Raw genomic sequence first — 22,478 nt, 5'->3', positions numbered from 1 at the left:
ATAAGTTGGCTGTCTCTTTATGGAGAACTCGATTCCTCAATTTCATTTGAATTTCTCCAAAACTCAACATTTTTCCTGAATGCACATTTGTTGCACAGTTCAGTTTCTGCATATAAAATGGCACCCTTGATATCAAAGTTGTCATTGATACTGTGTAAGTAAAATCATATAGGATGAATTATCTTAATTTTAGATTTTCTTATTATTCAGTGATGGGATGTGGGCATCACTGGCTAGACTAGCATTTATTACCGATCCTAATTGCCCTTGGGAAGGTGGTGGTGAGCTCCCTTTTTGAACCACTGTAGGCCATGTGGTGTGGGTACACCCACTGCTATTAGGGAGGGAGTTCCAGGATCTTGACCCAGTGACAGTGAAGGAACGGCAATATATTTCCAAGTCAGGATAGTTAGTGGCTTGGAGGGGAGCTTTTCAGGTAATGATGTTCCCATGTGTCTGCTGCCCTTGTCCTTCTAGATGGTAAGGGTCCTGGGTTTGGTGCTGTCTAAGGAGCCTTGGTGAGTTCCTGCATCTTGTAGATGGTACACACTGCTGCTGTTGGTGGTGAAAGGAGTGAATGTTTGTGGGTGGGCTGAACATTAAGTGAGCTGCTTTGTCCTAGTTTGTGTCAAGTTTCTTGAGTGTTGTTGGGGCTGCATTCATCTAGGCAAGTGGGGAGTATTCCATCACATTCCTAACTTGGACAGGTTTTGAGGAGTCAGAACGTGAGTTATTCTCTGCAGGATTCCTAGCCCCTGACCTGCTCTTATAGCCACAGTATTTATATGGCTAATCCAGTTCAGTTCCTGGTCATTGGTAACCCCCAGGCTGTTGATAGTTGGGTATTCAGTAATTGTAATGCCATTGAATGTCAAGGGGCAATGGTTAGATTCTCTCTTGTTGGAGATGGTCATTGCCTGGCACTTGTGTGGCGTGACTGTTACTTGCTGCTTGTCAGCCCAAGCTTGGAAATTGTCCAGATCCTGCTGTATTTGGACATGGATCTGAGGAGTCATAATGGTGCTGAATCTTGTGCAATCATCAGCAAACACCCCCACTTCTGACCTTATGATGGAAGGAAGGTCATTGATGAAGCAACCGAGGATGGTTGGACCTAGGACACTACTCCAAGGAACTCCTCTGCAGTGATGTCCTGGAGCTGAGATGACCAACCTCAAACAACCACAACTATCTTCCTTTGTGCTAGGCATGACTCCAACCAGCGGAGAATTTTCCCCAATTGCTATTGACTTCAGTTTTGCTAGGGCTCCTTGATGCCACATTTGGTCAAATGCTGCCATGATGTCAAGGGCTGTCATGCTCTCCTCACCTCTGGAGTTCAGTTTTTTTGCCCATGAGGATACTGATGGGGTAGTAACTGACCAGCTTTTTGTGTACCGGATATACCTGGGCAATTTTCCACGTTACTGGGTAGATACCAGTATTGTAGCTGTACTGGAACAGCTTGGTTAGGGGTGTGGCAAGTCCTGGAGCACAAATCTTCAGTACGATTGCTGAAACATTGTCAGGGTCCATGGCCTTTTCAGTATCCAGTGCCTTCAGTCATTTCTTGATATCAAGTGGAGTGAATCAAATTGTTTGAAGACTGGCATCTGTAATGTTGGGCATCTCCGAAGCAGGCCGCCGAGATGGGTTATCCACTCAATTTATCCTGAATTATTTGCGATCAGCTTTCAAGCACCTTTCAGATTTAGCTACTGTTTGCATGTTACAAGTTTATTCCTATCTGACCAGCTTTTGTACCCTTTTTTCAGAAAGAAGTTTTGAGTGCTTTTCTGTTGGAAGCAGTTGATTATTTGTGCCATTCACACCTTCTCTAGATGTATCTTTCGTTTGTTTACTTAGCCCATTAGCACTCCTGGCCTTGCATCACAGACCATTTTGTCATTTAATCTCCTGCCTCCACCCCCCCCCCCCCCCCCCTCCCCTTCATAGATTTTCTTTTTTGTTGTTGTCCTCACCCTCCTCCCACTTTCACTTTCTTTAAACCTATTACGTCTTTAACCTTTCCTGGTGAAAGGTCATCAACCTGAAATGTTAACTCTGTTTCTCTCTCCTCAGATGTTCCCAGACCTCCTGAGTTTTACCAGTATTTTCTGTATTTATCATAAGCTTAGAGATGGTTTTGCAGCTCTCAAATATGGCGTTGGGCATTCAACAGCTATGAACTATCATGTATATAACCATCTAATATTGTTACACGGCACTTTAATTCAGTGCATACTTTGATATTAGCAGTTTTCCTGAAGCATATTCCTATACGTTTAGATAACTTACTGGTTCTTATACCACATCTGGTAATTTATAGTGCAATTTGTTACCTGAAATTTGAGTTTTCTGAGGTGGGGGTGAATAGATGGGGACATTCATTGTGAAATTTTGATGTAACTGGGGTTTTGTAGCACATCTTGCAGCCAGACAGGATCAGTGTTTTTGCTATCCAGTGTGATTTTGAGGGTGGCGTGGCTAGCTTTATCTGTAGTCATTCTCCAGTACTCCGAGATGACAATTTTTAAAATAATCTCCATGTTCTAGTTTTCCTACTAACCAGGAACTAATAGTGACCTGACCTCACCTTCTATTCTCCAACTCGTCACAGCAGAAGTCCTGATCTGATGAAAGGTCCCAACCTCAAAGGTTGGCTCAGTTTCTCTCTCTACGGATGCTTCTGGACTTGTTGGGTGTTTCCAGCAATTTCTGTTTTTATTTCAGATTTCCAGCATCCACAAGACTTTGCTTTTTTGATCCCCTGTCTTCCCTGTCATGGATAGCTTACTGATATCAGAATGTTTTGGGAGCTGAATATGATTCCTCTGAACTGTCACTTAGCTGTCCCAGGTTTTCATTATATGCAATGAATGGCTACTCTTGATTAGAACTAATTGCCATTGATGATATGGACAATGCATGATTTAGTTTGCCTCTGCTTTCTGATTGGAGGGAGCACATTTACAACTATCTTTGACTCATTGATATTTGTGCTTGTGCTTTCACATTGCAGGAGGTAGCCTAGAAAAGCTGAATCCCTGTAGAACTTCCCAACTACAACATGAATGTGTAGTTTTACTGCCTGACCACTGGGACAGAATCTCATGGCGTTGAGAATTGTACAAAAAATATTTCAAGCTTCTTAGAAGTTATAAATTATAGCAATGAGTGGTGGCAATAAGTGGATAACTTTATTTTAAACAAATATTAACCTTTCTGAAGAGTTTATTTTCCTTTTTAAGATTTGTGCAGTTCCTTGCAAATTTAAAATCCAGTAGTATTGGCAAGATATTGATATAAATCGGCACTTTCTGATGTCACGAAGTGAGCAAATTAATGAAGTTAAGATAGTTGAACTTTGTTTAATTCTTCTAGTGCCTAAGTATGCAACATAATGCTTATCCAACCAGTGTGTGCTGCCTCTGCAATCCCTTTTTGATAGCGGGATCAGAAGGTATACCTTTACAGTTAGTTATAGTGAGCTCATGTGGTATTTTTGCTTGTTCCAATTATCATGTGAATATATCACACAAATATTCAAAAGATTATCAAAGTGCAATTTTTTAATGTTGGCACATTTTTATTTAAATTGAGTTTTTTTTCTGAATGTTCCACAGCAGTCAATGTGCAGTGTATTGCAGTACTGAATGGTACCTGCAGCTTTCCAAGGAAAGGATATTTAATTGTAAACATTCAGTCTCTCCTAATCAGCTCTTCCTAGGGAGGCCTGCTAACTATGGATGGTGAGAATAACTGTTTTTGAAAGAAAATTATGTGCCATTAAAGCTGTATGTGTCTCAGATTGTTCCCATGGAGGATGCATAGCTCAAGGTTAGAAGAGTCAGGAGATGCACTAGTTTATAAGGCTTTTCTACAGTACGCAGAATATTTTGGTTTGGCATTGAACTGAAATATGAGTAGTTCATGCCATTCCAGTAATATAGTTGACTTTGTTTTTCTCATAACACATTGCCTGTGGGTGTCTGCACAGTGTTTAAGAGAATAGCAGTTTCCTAGTGATTTAAAATAAATACTTCATGCTATGGCAGTTTTTAATTGCAGTGCTTAGCACTTTTTTGGAAACTGAAAAGGCTGGGAAGAAGTCAACAATGAAGTAGATCTGATCAGCGTGTCATTGGGTGAACACCTAGTGTGGAACTGAACCATACAAACCAGAAAGCTCACTAGTCCAAACTGATTTGAGGAATTTCAGCTAGGTAGTAGTTGGTCTGTGACTACTGGCTCCAATGTCCTTAGGGAATTTGAAACCGGCAATTATTCTCACTCCTGGTAGCTGTTCACTGACTCCTGGTAAATAATCCAGTTGGTGGCAGTTGAGGACCTTCTCCCTTTAGTCTGACAACACATGCTGTCCTGCCTTGTGCTTGAGCAGTGATGTTCAGATAAATGCCACTTTTACTCCCATTTCCATACCTATCCATTGCTTTGCTTCTCAGAAATGCATTAATTGTCTTGAGCCTGTTTCTATTGTCTAACAAAAAAAGCCTCCGTTCCCTAGCCACCAACCCAGCCTCCCCCCACTCCCGGCAACTGTCTGAGGCTGACATACTTGACCTTGAGCTAAACTTCTGATTTCATATCACTTAACATCATAGCATTGCCTGACTCTGTCCCTAACTCATCAGCTTTTCTGCTGCTGAAACCCTCAGCCATCTCTTTGCTATCTCTAAACTGAGTTTTCTAATGTGCTCCAAACTGGTCTCCCACATCCTACACTGTAAATATGAGGTTATCCAAAACTCTGCTGCCCGTGACCTAACTCCCAACAAACTGTTCAGCTATCACCCCAGTGCATGCTGACCTACATGGGCTCTTATTTAAGCAATGTCCCAATTTTGAAATTTTTACCCTTTTTCAAATTGCTCCTAGGCCTTGCCCTCCCTATCCCTGTAATCTGTTCCTACCCCACAGCCCACCAAGGTGTGTGTGTTGCTCCAATTCTGTCCTCTTGTGCATCCCCGATTTTAATTGTTCCACCATTGGTGACTGTGCCTTCAGCTGCATTGGCCCAAAGCTCTGGAATTCCTTCCCTAACATCTCCACCCCTCTATACTTTTCTCCTTTAAGTTGCTCTTCAAAACCTACATGTTTATTTGCCCTAATGTCACCTTATGTGACTGTCAAAACTTTGCTCGCATTCCTGTGAAGTGCCTTGGGATGTTTTATCACATTTAATGCATTATAAATTCTTGTTTACTTTAATGCCCTTTCTTGGTATCTCTTGCAGTAACTTCCCAGTTTTTCACTTGTCTGTTTGGCAGTACCTGCTGTTGCATTTCCACTTTCGAATGACTGATGTTTGGATATGGAATCCCAAGATGCTGTGGATGGAACAAGTTCCTTTTAAATCCTTTGGCTAATTGCTGCTGTACTTCTCTGACACAAGTGTAATGTTCAATTAGCTGTCAGTGCTCTTGCCTCTGGATCAGAAGATTGTGGATTCAAGCAGCACTCTAGGACTTGAGCACTTCAGTTAAGATGACTCTCCAGTGTAGCATTGAAGGTGTTTTTTTTTAAATAGCCTGTGAACTTTTAAGACAGATTGTCCCTATTTTTTCTTCTCCTGTAACTTATTCCCTTCATGCTTCTATTGTGGATCCTCTGTTGCACAGCCTTCTATCAGTACCCACCTATGGCAAGGTGCCAAACACTACTTGGGCATGACTTTCTGAATGAAAAGTAGCTACAGCTTCTGCTCACGACTTCATCTGAGTTTTGTTAAATGGAGGCTTCAATGTGGATTGGTTAATGCCTTCTGGCACTGAGAATTAGTGTTGAGATTCATTGTCATCTAACCCTAACCACTGAGGTTCTAAAGGTTTGTCAGTCATCCTGTGGATAGCTGGTTGATGGTTTTTACTTGATGCAAAAATATTGTAAATCCTTTTTAACTTTTGTTTTCCACTGTATCAATTATACAATACAGAATATCATAACATCCAGGGCTCTTGTTCAAATGAATTTTAAAATTTAAACTAAAAATACATGATCAATAATAATGGGAATTGTACAACTAAAGTAACTTTTTTCCACAATTCTCTCATTCAATATAGCCTACTTTCTTGGTGGAACTCTCAAAAGTACTAGCAAATCCAGGAAACAGTCAAGTTGCCCGAATTGCAGCTGGTCTACAAATCAAAAATTCCCTGACGTCCAAGGACCTTGATGTCAAGACACAATATCAGCAAAGGTGGCTGGCAATTGACACCAACGCTCGTCGAGAAATAAAAACCTTTGTAAGTTGTGAAGACTGGTAACCTTTTATAATAATTTTAATATTGAATTTTGTTTATTTCTTGGGAGAATGAGGAGGTTTTATGTCTTTCAAACAATTTTGGACTTGCCAACGTAAAAATCTAACTGGTAGAGGAAAAGGAATGCGGCCTTTCACATTTTAGACTTTGTTATTTTTAACATGGAGTGAATAGTGTTCTTTTGGATAACAACAGTTTGTCATTGGGTAAGATCTGTAATTTTTCAGTGGATGACGAAATAGTTAACCTCTTTGTCCAAACGAGTGTGCAGTTTTGCATGCATGACTAATTGTTCAAGAAATATTTCTAGCGCAGATTTGTTTATTCAGAAACTTTTTTAAAAATTCTGATTTCCAAAATGTTTGGCCGGTCTCCAGGTCCTAGTAGACTGATCTGTAATTCATTGATCTGGTAATTCAGCTGGGAAAATATGCTGGTTTGGCACTGACTTTAAATAAATCTGTTGGTAATTAGAGGTCGAACAAGTCAAACTGAAGTTCATTTATAAAATATATATATATGTAAAACTTAATTACCTTGAGTGACATAATTAAATTATCTAGCTCTAAGTAGGTATTTGGGATGTTTGCACATACATTGTATTATTCTTGTAGGTACTGTTGCTTTATAACATGGATTTGGTAGAGCATAAGGTGTTTTGAAGCAAAAACTGTTTTTCAAGGAAAGTATTAATGCAGATATAATTATCTGGACACAATTGAGGTCCAGCATGTGTATTCATGTTTGCAATTATCTTGCAATTTAATTAAACTTCTTTTTTGATCATTTCACTTCCAAGACCTAGTGTTGTGGCTGAGATTTTTATTAATACAGTTCAGGAGTATTTGGATATGTTCATGTAATATATTATGGAGCTGGCAGTGTTAACATACTGATAATGTAAGATAAATAAATTCTTCCAGTGAGTTTTCCATATAAGCATTTTTCAGACATGATTGCAACAATGGAACGTCCATTATACAAATCTGTTATTTTTGTATTTTAGAACATGTCTGTTTAATGCCATCTTAAGCGTTGTTTTATTTTACGCATGCACTGGCTCAGTACCAATGAAAAGTCGCAATAGAATGCACAGGATCTTTAAGTGCACAAGGAGGCCATTCAGCCCATCACGTCTGCACTGGCTCTCTGAAAGAACATTCTACCTAGTTCCACCCCTCTGCCTTACTCCCATAATGTTGCACATTCTCTCTTTTCAGATAGCAATCCAATCCCCTTTTGAATATCTCAATCGAACCTGCTTCCACCACCCCCTCAAGAAGTTCACCCTCTGGTTGAAAACGTTTTTCCTCACATCACTTTTACTCCTTTTGTCAATTATTTTGAATCAGTGCTTCCTCGTTCTTAGTGCTCTCTTGAGTGGAACCAGTTTCTCACTATGTACTTTGTCTATACTCCTCTGGATCTTGATTACCTCCAAGTCTCCTCTCAGCCTTATTTTCTCCAAGGAAAGCAGTCCCAACCTCTCCAAGCGATCCTGATAGCTGCAGTTCTTTATTTCTGCAATCATTCTTGTGTATCTCCTCTGTACTCTCCAATGCCTTCACATCCTTCAAGTATAGCCCACAGAACTGGACGCAGTACTCCACATGAGGCCTAACTAGTGTCTTACACAAGTTCAACATGACCTCCTTACTCTTGTACCCAGTGCCCCTATTATAAAGCCTAAGATACTATATGCTTTATTAACTGCTCTCTCAACATGCCCTGCCATCTTCAATGACTTATGAACATATAAACTGAGGCCTCTGTATTGCTGCACCTTCTTTTGGGTTTCTCCCTTTATACTGTGTCTCCATATTCTTCCTGCCAAAATGAATCAACTTGCACTTCTCTGCATTAAACTTCATCTGTCGTTGTCTGTCCACTCCACCATCACGTCTATGCCCTTTAGAAGTTCAAGTCTATCCTCATCACAGTCAACAACGTTTTTCAATCTTCGTATCATCTGCAAATTTTGAAATCATGCCCTGAACACCCCAGTCTAGGTCATTGATGTCCATCAGGAAGAGCAAGGGTTCCAACACTGACCCTGGGGGAACTCCACTAAAAACCTCCAATCTGAAAAACAACCATTTATCACTCCTTTATTTCCTGTCACTCAGCCAATTTCATATCCAAGTGCCTACTTTGCCTTTTATTCCATGACCTAGAATTTTTCTCAAGTCTTGTGTGGCACTGTATCAAATGCCTTTTGAAAATCCATATACACCACATCAACGGCATTGCCCTTATCAACCTTCTCTCTGTCATCTCCTCAAAAAACTCCCAAGTTAATTAAACATGGTTTTCCCTTAATGAATTCATGTTGGCTTTCCTTAATTATCTCACACTGAAGTCAATCTGACTGGTCTGTAGTTGCTGGCTTTACCCTTGTACCCCTTTTTGAGCAAGGGTGTAACATTTGCAATTCTTCAGTCCTCTGTAGAGTCTAAGGAGGACTGGAAGATTGTCACTCATGCCTCTGCAATTTCCACACTCACTTCCCTCAGTACCCTTGGATGCATCCCACCTGATCCTGGCACCTTATCAATTTTAAGTAAAGATAGCCTTTCTGACACCATCACCTCCTTGATTGTAAATTCTAGCGTACCAGTTACCTACCTCTGTCTCGGCATCGTTTTCTTCCTTTGTGAAGACAGAAGCAAAGTACTCTTTTTTTTTTTAATACCTCCACTATTTCTTCTACCTCCAAATGCAAGTCCCATTTTGTATCCCTAATCGGCCCTACTTTCTTTTACAACCCTTTTATTATTTATATGCTTCTAGAAGATCTTGGGATTCCCTTTTATGTTAGCTGTCAGTCTCCTTTCATGCTCTCTCTTTGCTTTCCTTATTAGAGTCCCTCTGGCCCTTCTACATTCAGCCTGACTCTGCATTGTATTGTCTACCTGAGACATCTGTCATATGCGCACTTCCCTGTCATCCAGGGTGCTCTGAATTTATTTGTCCTATCTTTCCCCTTCAAGGGAATATACCTTGACATTGCCTGCAATCTTTTTCTTTGAAGGTGGCCCATTGCCACCCAACACCTTTCCTGCCAATATAATGGTGATGGACAATTAAACAACTCACTAGGGGAGGACGCTTCACAAATATCCCAATCCTTAATGATGGGGGAGCCCAGCAGATCAGTGCAAAGGATAAGGCTAATGCATTTGCTGCAGTCTTCAGTCAGAAGTGCCGAGTGGATGATCCATCTTGGCCACCTCCAGAGGTTCCCAGCATCATGGATGCCAGTCTTCAGCTAATTCGATTCACTCCACGTGATGTCAAGAAATAGCTGAGGGCACTGGATAGTGCAAAGGCTATGGGACCTGACAATATTCTGGCAATAGTACTGAAGACTTGTGCTCCAGAGCTTACCATGCCCCTAGCTAAGCTACAACACTGGCATTTACCGGGCTATGTAGTAAATTGCCCTGGTATGTCTTGTACACAAAAAGCAGGACAAACCCGACCCGGCCACTTACCGCCCCATCAGTCTACTCTCAATCATCAAAGTAATGAAAGGGCTCATCAACAGTGCTATCAAGCAGCAGTTGCTTAGCAATAACCTGCTCACTGATGCCCAGTTTGGGTTCTGACAGGGCCACTCAGCTCCTGACTTCTTTGTGATCTTGATTCAAACATGAACAAAAGAGCTCAACTCCCGATGTGAGGTGAGAGTGACTGCCCTTGGAATCAAGGCAGTATTTGACCGAGTGTGGCATCAGAGACCTAGCAAAACTGGAGTCAGTGGGAATCAGGGAAATTTCTCCAGTGGTTGGAGTCATACCTAGCACAAAGGAAGGTGGTTGTGGTTGTTGGAGGTCAGTCATCTCAGCCCCAGGACATCACTGCAGGAGTTCCTCAGGGTAGTGTCCTAGGCCCAATCATCTTCAGCTGCTTCATCAATGACCTTCCTTCCCTCATTAGGGCAGAATTGGGGATGTTTGCTGATGATTGTACAATGTTCAGCACCATTCGCGACTCCTCAGATACTGAAGCAGTCCACATCCAAATGCAGCAAGACCTGAACAACATCGAGGACTGGGCTGACAAGTGGTAATTAACATTCATGCCACACAAGTGCCAGGCAATGACCATCTCCAACAAGAGAGAATCTATAACCATTGCCCCTTTACCTTCGATGGCATTACCATCACTGAATCACCCACTATCAACATCCTGGAGGGGGTTACCATTGACCGGAAACTGAACTAGGCTAGCCATATAAATACTGTGGCTACAAGAGCAGGTCAGAGACTAAGAATCCTGCGACAAATAACTCACCACCTGAATCCCCAAAGCCTGTCCACCATCTACAAGACAGAAGTCAGGAATGAGTGCAGCTCCCAAAACACTCGCGAAGCTTGACACTGTCCAGGACAAAGCAGCCCGCTTGATTGGCACCACATCCACAAACATTCACTCTCTCCACCACTGACACACAATAGCAGTAGTGTGTACATTTAATAGATGCACTGCAGGACTTCACCAAGGCTCCTTAGATGATATCTTCCAAACCCACAACCAATACCATCTAGAAGGACAAAGGCAGCAGATAGATGGGAACACCATCACCTGGAAGTTCCACTCCAAGTCACTCACTATCCTGACATGGAAATATATCGCTGTTCCTTCACTGTCGCTGGGTCAAATCTTGGAACTCGCTTCCTAACAGCACTGTGGGCGTACCTACACCACATGGACTGCAGCGGTTCAAGAAAGCAGTTCGCCACCACCTTAAGGACAGCTAGGGATGGGCAATAAATGCTAGCCTAGCCAGTGAAGCCCTTATCCCATTGAAGTTGGCTTCCCCCAATTAATTATCCTTGCTTTGGATTGTTCCTTGTTCTTTTCCAAGGCCAACCTAAACTTATGATACAATGGTCATTATCCCCTAAATGCTTTCCCACTGATATTTGATCCATTTTTGCCAACTGATTCCCCAGACCCAGGTCCAAGAGTGCATGCCCACTTGTTGGACCAGAAACATAACTGCTGCATAAAATTATCTTGAACACCTTCCAGGAACTCTTGCCATTCTTGTCCCTTTGCACTATTCCTATCGCAGTCTGTATTTGGATAATTATCTCTCTGTAATTTCTTTTCAAATTTGTTTCTCTGCATCCCTTCCGCTAGTTGGTGATCTATATACTACACAAATCCGTGTTAGTGCACCTTTTTTGTTCCATACCTCTAGCCAGAGAAAGTTCATCCTTTACCCTCTAGAACATCCTCTCTTGCCATTCCTGTAATGCCATTTTTAATCGGTGCTGCCACTCACCCACCAGCCCCTGCCCTTCTTCCTTTCTTGTCTCTCCTAAACACTTTGTAACCAGGAATATTTAATGTCCAGTCTTGCTCTTCGAGCTAGGTCTCTGTTATAGCAATAATATCATAATTCCATTTGTCAACCTGTGCCTGTAGTTCACTAGTTGTTAACCACACTCCATGCATTCACATACATGCACATTAAACCTGATTTAGGCTTTACTTTTCCCCTTATTCTGACCCCATCTAATGACTTAGTATTGCTAACTCTAATTCTACCAAACTCTACAAGTATTCTATTTATCTTGATACTATTCTCTGATTTATCCTCCTTATCAATTAATACTTCTCTATTTCCAACTGCTAGTTTTCCTCCTCTCCACTCCGAGTTTCCTCGCCCACCTCCCTGCCATGCTTGAATACCCAACAACTGGAAAAGATATATTTGCTTGCAACTTAATGCATAATGTTTCCTCCTGTATTTCCTATGTTTTAAATAAAAAGGTCTTCACTTCTCAAATAGAGTCTCTGTCTGAAATGTTAATTTCAGCACTTACTGATGCTGACTTGCTCTGATTCCATTTTTTCTTTTGACATATAGCATCTGTAGTGCGATTTTTAAATTTTAGTTTCAAGTGAGACACTAGGAACTAAAGTAAATATTCTCTGCTATTCTGGTCTATTTATGGTTTGTATGCTGTAGGAATACTGAACTGTGTAAAACTACATTAGTAGAAGAGTGGTTCAAGAGGCATATATCAATGTTTACAATGTCCATATTCTAACTTCAAGATAATGTGTAGTTCCTGAGTGCAAGATGTGACCTACGTAACGTGTTTGTTTTGGGTGGTTTTGGGGACTCTGGGGAATCGATCATCCATTTAGTAAAATGTATAGCTGTATTGGCACAAGAGTGTCCGTAGTCTCTGGTTTTTGCTTTCTTTACTGGCATAAGTGTTTTCTATATTTTCTGCATCTTTCCAGTTTTCTTTAAATATCTCTCTAGAATAACTACCTAGGTCCAATTTTAACCAATTAATCAATTCCCACTGGTGCCTTTCTCTAACCTAATTAAAGTATGGGGGTTATGGCACTCCAGTCCTATTCTCTCTTTTTAGATCATGATTTATTTCTGTGATGGAATTGTTGCAAATACTATTGCTTATCTTTGAAGAGCTAAACCTTGCTTTAAAGTTTCTAAACTACTCCCACAGGTCTTGCAAACTCTGGGCACAGAGACCTACAGGCCCAGTTCTGCATCTCAGTGTGTTGCAGGAATTGCGTGTGCAGAGATCCCTGTTGTTCAATGGCCGGAACTCATTCCTCACCTGGTTGCAAACGTTACAAACCCCAATAGCACTGAACATATGAAAGAGGCTACTTTGGAAGCTATTGGTTATATATGCCAGGATATAGTGAGTATTTTATTTTAAATTATCCTCCAAAAATACAGTACTTGTGAAGTTAAGCTTTCTTTTGTCATGTACTACCAATTGCCATTTATTTTGCAACAGCCATTGAGCATCAATTTCCATTTTGTATTGTGCATGCCACTGGAAATATTTCTGAGTTGTGTAATCCATATTGATCTGAAAAGAAAATGCGCCCAATGTCGCATACTTGAGCTTTAATTCCCTGCCTGTTGGCATTGATGTGCATATAAGATCACACTAAAGAGCTGATGCCGTCCACTTAAGTAGCTACTTTTAAAAACATTACCAATATCACAGAATCACAGTGCAGAAGAGGCCCTTTGGCCCTTCAAGACTGCACCAACACGTGAGAAACACCTGACCTACCTACCTAATCCCATTTACCAGCACTTGGCCCATAGCCTTGAATGTTATGACGTGCCAAGTGCTCAAGAGGCAACCCGCCTCCACCACCCTCCCAGACAGTGCATTCCAGTCCGTCACCACCCTCTGGGTAAAAAAGTTTTTCCTCACATCCCCCCTAAACCTCCTGCCCCTCACCTTGAACTTATGCCCCCTTGTGACTGACACTTCATCTAAGGGGAACAGCTGCTTCCTATCCATCCTGTCCATGCCCCTCATAATCTTGTACACCTCGATCAGGTCGCCCCTCAGTCTTCTCTGCTCTCACGAAAACAACCCGAGTCTATCCAACCTCTCTTCATAACTTAAATATTTCATCCTAGGCAACATCCTGGTGAATCTCCTCTGCACCCCCTCCAGTGCAATCACATCCTCCCTATAATGTGGCAACCAGAACTGCACATAGCACTCCAGCTGTGGCTTCACTAAGGTTCTATATAGCTCCAACATGACCTCCCTGCTTTTGTAATCGATTCCTCGATTGATAAAGGCAAGTGTCCCATGCCTTTTTCACCACCACACTAACATGCCCCTCTGCCTTCAGAGATCTATGGACACACATGCCAAGGCCCCTTTGTTCCTCAGAACTTCCTAGTGCCATGCCGTCCTTGTCAAATTACTCCTTCCAAAGTGCACCTCTCACTTTTTAGGGTTAAATTCCATCTGCCACTTATCTGCCCATTTGACCATCCCGTCTATATCTTCTTGTAGCCCAAGACACAACCTCACTGTTAACCACCCGGCCAATCTTTGCGTCATTCGCAAACTTACTAATCCTACCCCCCACATAATCATCTATGTCGTTTATATAAATGGCAAATATAAAATGAACTATTTCTGTGGTGCTGGGTGGGTAAATTCAGCAAAAATACTGTATGAAGTTATTGCAAGATCACGTTTGAATTTGCCAATCTGGCTTGGAAAGGTTCATAAATGGCAGTAATTGGATGATATAGGTTGCATCCACCATTGCTTGAAGCCATATGCAGCTGATGGATGTTCAGCACAATGATTAATCAATTTGAGGTGCTTCCACAGGCGTAGTCTGTGGTCCACTTGCTGTCACAGCCTGTAACCCTATAAAATAAATAAGTTCTTATATTTTAAGTTGAATACCAAATGTTGATTTAGATTTTCAACCTATCCTTGAATGTTAGAAATTTGTGTAAAATTATATTAAAATGATCATATCTGGAAAAATGCGACATCATGCACTACACTGACGTGTATGATTACAGCTGAGACCAGGATTAGCTGATTTTCTTTCCATGTTGCATAGTATTTTGTTTGCTTTGTAATGGTGAGTTATCATTTGTCCAGGGCTATTAACCTTGCACTAATTGGAAATGCATTTATCTGTCAGAAAAGGGGTGGGGGGAATAGCACTTTGGTAGAAAGCTCCAGTCCTTTAACTCACTTGGTTAATTCTGCTCAAATGGAAGCTTAGTATTTTGGGGCCCATTTTCACCTCCATCTGATGTAAAGTGGCAGTTATTCTCCTTCAGAAGTTTTTGGACCAGTCAGAATGCCTGAATGCAGCTGAGTGCCTCCTAAATGTGCAAAAGGGGGCCCCCCCTAACATCATGAAAACAGCTCAAGGTGCAACCTAAAATGGCAAACCACCATGGAAGTGGAAATGAGTCATCATAGAATCACTGTTAATTTCAGCTGAGCTTTTGTAAATTATCAGAAACTCAGTGAAAAGTAACCAATGCTTTGCAGTGGCACCTTTATGCATACTTCTGCAATGCTTTGTAACGGTGAGTTATTGTTTGTCCAGGGCTACTAACCTTGCACTAATTGGAAATGCATTTATCTGTTAGGAAAGGGGTGGGGGTAATAGCACTTTGGTATTCTGCAATGTTGGATTGACAACTGAATTTAGTTACTGCTGTGTATTTCATAACTTTCAAACTATTGCATTTCAAAATGGCACTAAATTACATTAATGTAGACTTAAAAGTCAATTCCTCTTGGTTTGTAATAAAATGTGCAGTTTTAACTGACCGGCTTACTTTGTGAAAACTCAGTAGAGTGCTGGAATATATTCAAATAACCAGTTAATTCTAGTGACTGTGCCTGTGGGACTTGGCAGATTAGCACATTACACATTCTTTACACATGTAACATAGGCCAGAAAATGAAGAGGAAAATTTAAAAGCTGAGCAACATTTTGGCTTTTTCAGGATCCTGAGCAACTACAAGACAAATCAAATGAAATCCTTACTGCAATTATTCAAGGGATGCGGAAGGAGGAGCCCAGTAATAATGTGAAGTTAGCTGCAACCAATGCACTGCTCAACTCCTTGGAATTCACCAAAGCTAACTTTGACAAAGAGGTAGGAAGCCATCTTTGCTGCATTGTATTAAAAATCTTTTAGCTGTATTCCATACTTGTGTGAGGATGTAGGGATGAGATGCCTCTCCATCTGGATACAAACAGGCATTGGCATCAAACCAAGCCAGTCCAGTAAAAGCCCAGAATCAATATCTGGGATTATGGGTGTGTCATTTTTTTTTACGTAAGCTAGTTACTTGGCATCTAAATGCCTTGGTATGTAGTTATCTGGTCTGAAGTCTGTGATGAGAAACCATGCACCACGCTGCATTTCACCTGATGAAACCTAATGAATGAAGCTGAGACTTGATGACCATGTTTTTAGTAAGCATTTTCTGCTGACTGAAGTAATGTATTGATTTGTTTTATTTCTTAAAATAATCACAAGGGTTGAGGTTTTATAATATTCTCAACTAAAACTAAAGTGAGCTACTGAGTGTAAACCATGTATTCCCCAAAACGAAGGAAAGAAGGTGAGAGAAATTAGGACAAGGCTTAAGGAGGATAAATAAGCTTTTAGCTTTTCAGAATTTCTCTGATGCCCTAAATGTTGTTTGATATCTTTGACATGTCATCTTAGCCTAGGAGTAAACCCTATTTTGTAGAATCCCTTCACCAGTGATCATTGAGTGGTTTCAATCTATGGCTACGAAGTCACGGGATTCTACACTGTCTGGAGATTTTTTTATTCATTCACAGGACATGGGCTTCGCTGGCTGGGCCAGCATTTTTATCACTCATCCCTAGTTGTCCTTCAGAGGATGGTGGTGAGTTGCCACCTTGAACCGCTGCAGTCCATGTGGTGTAGGTATACCCTCAGTACTGTTAGGAAGGGAGTTCCAGGATTTTGACCCAGCGACAGTGAAGGAATGGCAATATATTTCCAAGTCAGGGTGGTGAGTTACTTGAAGGGGAATATCCAGGTGGTGGTGTTCCCATCTATCTGCTGCCCTTGTCCTTCTAGGTGGTATTGGTCATGAGTTTGGAAGGTGCTGGAAGAAACCTTGGTGAATTCCTGCAGTGCGTCGTGTAGGTGGTACACTGCTGCTACTGTGTGTCGGTGGTGGAGGGTGTGAATGTTTGTGGATGTGGTGCCAGTCAAGCGAGCTGCTTTGTCATGGACGGTGTCCAGCTTCTTGAGTGTTGTGGGAGCTGCACTCATCTCGGCATGTGGGGAGTATTCCATCACACTCCTGACTTATACCTTGAAGATGGTGGACAGGCTTTGGGGAGTCAGGAGGTGGATTGCTCGTCACAGGATTCCTAGTCTCTGACCTGCTCTTGTAGCCACAGTATTTATATGGCTGGTCTAGTTCAGCTTCTGGTCAATGGTAACCCCCAAGGATGTTGATAGTGGGGGATTCAGTGATGGTAATGCATTGAATATCAAGGGACGATGGTTGGATTATCTCTTGTTGGAGATGGTCATTGCCTGACATTTATGTGGCGTGAATGTTACTTTCCACTTGTCAGTCCAAGCCTGAATACTGTCCAGGTCTTGCTCCATTTGGACATGGACTGCTTCAGTTCTGAGGAGTCATGAATGGTGCTGAACATTCTGCAATCATGAGCAAACATCCCCACTTCTGACCTTATGATAGAAGGAAGGTCATTGATGAAGCAGCTGAAGATGGTTGGGCCTAGGACACTGCCCTGAGGAACTCCTGCAGTGATGCCCTGCAGCTGAGATGACTGACCTCCAACAACCACAACCATCTTCCTTTCTGCTAGGTATGACTCCAACCAGTGGAGGATTTTCCCCCGATTCCTATTGACTCCAGCTGTGCCAGGGTCCTTGATGCCATGCTTGGCCAAATGCTGCCTTGATGTCAAGGGCAGTCACTGTCACCTCATCTCGGAAGCTCAGCTCTTTGTCCGTGTTTGAACCAAGTCTGTAATGAGGTCAGGAGCTGGGTGGCCCTGGCGATCCCAACTGGGCATCAGTGAGCAGGTTATTGCTAAGCAATCGCCACTTGGTACACTGTTGATGACCCCTTCCATTACTTTACTGATGATCAAGAGTAGACTGATGGGACATTAATTGGCCAGGTTGGATTTGTCCTGCTTTTTGTGTACAGGGTACACCTGGTTAAGTTTCCACAGAGCTGGGTAGATGCCAGTGTCAAAGGTTGATAGCTTGAGAAGTACAAGAGCAAAATAGGACTTAGACTCACCAATGTTTGATTTTGTGGAAATTAAGTAGAATGCCATTTTCCCCTTGGAGCCCAAAATAACAGAATAGCTCTACCTGATTGGATACAGAAGTATTGTTATGCAGTCATCTATTATAAAAACTGACGAGGTGAAATTTTGATGATGCTTTGCATTCATTTGTTTTTATTCCTTTGCAGTCTGAAAGGCACTTTATTATGCAAGTAGTTTGTGAAGCAACCCAGTGTCCTGATACAAGGGTATGTAACATTAAATTCCCTAAATTGTGAAATCATTGGATTTCATAATTTTATTCATACAATGAATGATTTTGAACTGAATTGTTGTTTTAACCTAATAGGTACGAGTTGCTGCCTTGCAAAACTTGGTGAAAATTATGTCCCTTTATTACCAATATATGGAGACGTATATGGGCCCTGCTCTTTTTGCTGTAAGTATAATTTATGTTTTGACCTAATTTATTGCCCTATTTAGGGGAAATAAGGTTTAGTAGCAAAATATGAAGGCTCCCCTTCATACCACATGCACAAACAGCCAAGCTGACTGCCTATCTGTTTAGAATCTCTGAAATTTGTCGGAAAATTTTGACCCGGGTAGCCATTTTCTGTAATTCTAAACAGTTAAATCCAGCTTTCAGTCCTTTAGTCTCACACTTGAGTCAGAAAATTGTGGTTGCAAGACCCATTCCAAAGTCCAGAGCACACAGCTCAGGCTGACACTTCGTGCTGGAAATGCCACATTGTTGGAAGTACTGTCTTGGATGAGATGTTGAACTGAGGCTCCCTTTAGCTACTCGATATGCATTCTAAGGCACTATTGGAGAAAGTGTTGGTGGGTTGGAGTTGACCAGGCCAACGCCGCTTAAAAACATAATTTCTTGTCTATCACCTCATTGCTATTTGTGGCATCTTGATGTGTGAAAATTGAGTGCCGCAGCTACATTACAAAAGCACCTACACTTCAAAATTGGCTGTGAAATGTTTTGGCATATTCTAAGGATATGGAAGGTAGCATATTGACTTAAGTGATTTCTTTTGCAAACTAAGGTCACCATACTGCAGTATTTCACACTGTTATAGAAATACTGAAACATAATGTAGTGATGAATTAATTTCTCAACAAGCTACCCAGAAAATGTGTTTAAAGTAAATTGCTTATTCTGTTGCTAGTTTAAATTTTGATATGATGCACCATGCCATCTGCAAGCTGATTCATATAGTGTTCATGTAGCCGGGAATTATTTGCCAATTATGGACTTTCCAAATAAATTATTAGATAGCTACCAAAAAACTGACCACATTTAATTTATGCTCTTGGAAGATTACTCTGAGTTGATCCAGATTTATTAGTAGTGTAAAAGCTGCAGCATAAAAACTGCAGATTAAATCTTGTGATGTAATGTAAGTATTGGAACTACACCAATTTAACCTAAACTACCATTAATCATTTAAAAGCCCAAGTTTTCATTTGAAGTTGCTGCATTCAGGTCAAGTGGGCAAAGTATTGACCGCCTATCTAGAAAACAAAATTTTAAATTTTTGGTATGGTTTTATAAACAAATAACCTTGTTAGAGCATTTATCATTATGGAGTGGCCACTTGCATAATCATGTATCAGTGACTTTCTGCAGTGGATTAGTGAACTTTAATAGCTCACTTCAGTGTTACTTTAGTTCAGGCCAGCTTTTATATTGTATACTATTAGTGTTGCCAGAAGCCAATCCATGGGCAAATAATTGTATTTAATCTGTGTGAATGCTTAACAACAAGTTCTTTATATTTTGAAAATCCTTAAGATTACCATTGAAGCTATGAAGAGTGATATTGATGAGGTGGCCCTACAAGGAATTGAATTCTGGTCCAATGTTTGTGATGAGGAAATGGATCTTGCTATTGAAGCTTCAGAGGTACAATTTTAAAACTGTTTGACAATATTTTAAAACTATAGTTAAAAATAATGGCTATATTTTTAATTGACAGCCTGTTTTTGCTTTTGTTCTTTACTCTTTATGGGGAAAGAAGTGTGTTAGTCCTAGATTAATAACTCTTGCAGACACAGGCATGAAATGATCACGATGCTAGAAATATTCCTTTAGAAAACTCATTAAAACACATTACCCCTCAAAAGTAAGCTCTTTTTCAAAGTAATTGTTTTGACAAGAGCAAAATACTGTGGATGCTGGATATTTGAAATAAAAACAAAACTGCTGAAAAATCTCAGCAGGTCAGGCAGCATCTGTAGAGAGAAAGAGTTCATGTTTCGGGTCAAGTGATCTTTCATCAGAACTAACATCAATCCTGATGAAAGGTCACTTAAACTGAAGCATTCATACTGTTTCTCTCCACCGATGTTGACTAACTTGCTGAATTGTTTGATGAGATTGTTTTGCTTTAAGGTAAAAAAAATTTGGTTGTGGTTCAGATATTTTAATTATCACAAGTCAATGAGAATCACGTTTTAAAGATGGCATTCAGTATATGACACAAAGCTGGCAGTTAGTCTATGATGAAATACCATGCACCACGCTGAAGCTGTTCAGTTGATGGATATATTGGAACAAAGTTGAGACTTCATTTGCCAAGCTTTTGAAGAGTATTTGAAGTTAGTTTGGTTCAGTATTGCACTAAATTTGTATATTTTCTGTTTTTAAAGAAGGAGTTTGTTAATTATACTTGATCTTCATGCAGGCAGCAGAACAGGGAAGACCTCCTGAACACACAAGTAAATTCTATGCCAAGGGGGCACTGCAGTACTTGGTACCCATTCTTACCCAGACACTGACTAAACAGGTAAGGCAGCAACTTTGATGCCTTTTGATTCATGTTTTTACTGTTGGAATTTGATGAAATGATAAACAGCAAGATATTTTGCAGTTAAGCCCTTCCTGTAACATTTAGTTGTTATTTGTGACGTTCTTGGAATTGCTTTCTTATGATCACATTAAACAGTGCTAATGGAGCTGTGGATTATTGCATGATGCATAACACAGCACCTTTTTCTGCTTCTGAATTCTAGCTTCAGTATGTCTCTTTTAAGGCCAAGAGCTGTGATCACTGTATATTAAGATCAACTCTCAGAAGACCCTTTGGTCATTTAGCAGTGAGGCTGTTTTTAAAGCCAGCTAAAAGCTATCTTGTAATGCTAGCAAATTTAGTCCCTTTGAAAGTGCTCTCTTTTCTTTTTTAGTTAAAAGTGTTTGCATCTACAAGTGTAAAACAAGCAGATTCTAGGCAGATGACTTAGAATAATTTTGTATATATTTCATACAGGTTGTAGTGTGTTCATGGTAGGTGGGATGCTGTGCAGTTTTCATGGTCATATAATGCAGAATATATGCTGCTTCATTTAAAGCTATATTTTAATGCTAGTTACATGAATGTTGGATGAGGGTCCTTCATACTTTATCATATATCGCAAGTCTTGTATATAGCAATTACTTCCTGTCATGCTTGCTGTTACAGTGAAGCTTGCCTATTTGTTTCCATGCCTCTGATTTTAATTGCACATCATTTCCTTTGAAGTGCTTTGGGATGTCCTAAGGTGCTTTATAAATGCGAGTCTTTCTTATTTCAAAGTCGGTAGCATTGTTGAACACTTGCCTTTGAGACCTTCCAGTTCTGTCACTCGGCATGTTCTCCAGAGCATCATTGCTTTGGAGTTGATTAGTCCTGTACCACAAAGCTGACTGCCCTATCTTGATGCAGTTTACTTTTTAGTATGTTTGTTGCAGTTGTTCAATGATCTTTTTATAAAAAGGGGCAGTCATTTATTGGGTGCTTCTAACCTGAAGCCTTAAAACCTTAGTAGCAGACAATACATTGTGCATTCCACAATATAACTCGTCCTTGAGAGTATCATTTAGCTTATCATGAAGAAACTCAGGATATATCTGCATCTATACTTTGTGGGTAGTTATGTCTGAGCAGACAGGCATAAATCTCATTTATGAAAGAATAGCAAATCGGAACTTTGATGAGGTCTTTATGGATCTAGGGCGAGGGAGAATGGTCCTGCCAATGAAGAACTATTAAGCATCTTTGAAGGAAAAAATTGAAAAAAGAAGCTGAGCCAATCAAATCACCCCAAATAGCTACTGAGCATTTTGGTTCTCCTACTGTTTTTTCTGCTACATTGAGCCATTTTAGGTCTGTAAGAAATCTGACATTAAACATATGTTTTTAAGAAACAAAATTACTTAAAAAAAAAAATAATTAATTGTCACAGCCATGTCAAATACAATGCTGTTTGTCCAAGGTCCTGATACAAGGCAGGATACCTGATCTTTCAGTTCTTGCAAGTTCCAAGACTCATCCACGTTGGGTGATGAGATTAATGCAGGCAGATGGTAGTTCTCAATATGTACCTGCACCTTTCCTTAGGACCACCAGCAAAATTAACCAGTCAGATCTGTCCAGGACTTGCTATTTATTAGATACTTCCTTCCCCCATGCATCTTACTCATAAGGTACAAGGAATAATCGTTTTTGTAAAGCAAAAGCAACTGGAAGTTCTTTTACATAAATCATTAAACAAGCTAAGGCATGGATTTTTTTTAACAGGTAATATCTG

The 22,478-nt window shown here is 40.6% G+C and overlaps 1 protein-coding gene across 1 annotated transcript in view; it reads left to right on the top strand.

Annotated features, from left to right (window-relative positions):
- kpnb1 (karyopherin (importin) beta 1) overlaps nucleotides 1–22,478 on the top strand; it is a 44,369-nt gene that overhangs the window by 4,996 nt on the left and 16,895 nt on the right. Inside the window, exons 3-9 of the mRNA XM_041173489.1 lie at nucleotides 6,084–6,266; nucleotides 12,779–12,979; nucleotides 15,586–15,738; nucleotides 18,089–18,148; nucleotides 18,250–18,339; nucleotides 19,705–19,815; nucleotides 20,597–20,698. Coding sequence (XP_041029423.1) covers nucleotides 6,084–6,266; nucleotides 12,779–12,979; nucleotides 15,586–15,738; nucleotides 18,089–18,148; nucleotides 18,250–18,339; nucleotides 19,705–19,815; nucleotides 20,597–20,698 — 900 coding nt within the window. The remainder of the gene's footprint in view (nucleotides 1–6,083; nucleotides 6,267–12,778; nucleotides 12,980–15,585; nucleotides 15,739–18,088; nucleotides 18,149–18,249; nucleotides 18,340–19,704; nucleotides 19,816–20,596; nucleotides 20,699–22,478) is intronic.

The sequence above is a fragment of the Carcharodon carcharias genome, chromosome 23 (genome assembly GCF_017639515.1).
Source record: "Carcharodon carcharias isolate sCarCar2 chromosome 23, sCarCar2.pri, whole genome shotgun sequence".
Classification (NCBI taxonomy): domain Eukaryota; kingdom Metazoa; phylum Chordata; class Chondrichthyes; order Lamniformes; family Lamnidae; genus Carcharodon; species Carcharodon carcharias.
The sequence above is the reverse complement of the archived record's forward strand: the minus strand, read 5'-3'. Positions and strand labels throughout refer to the sequence as shown.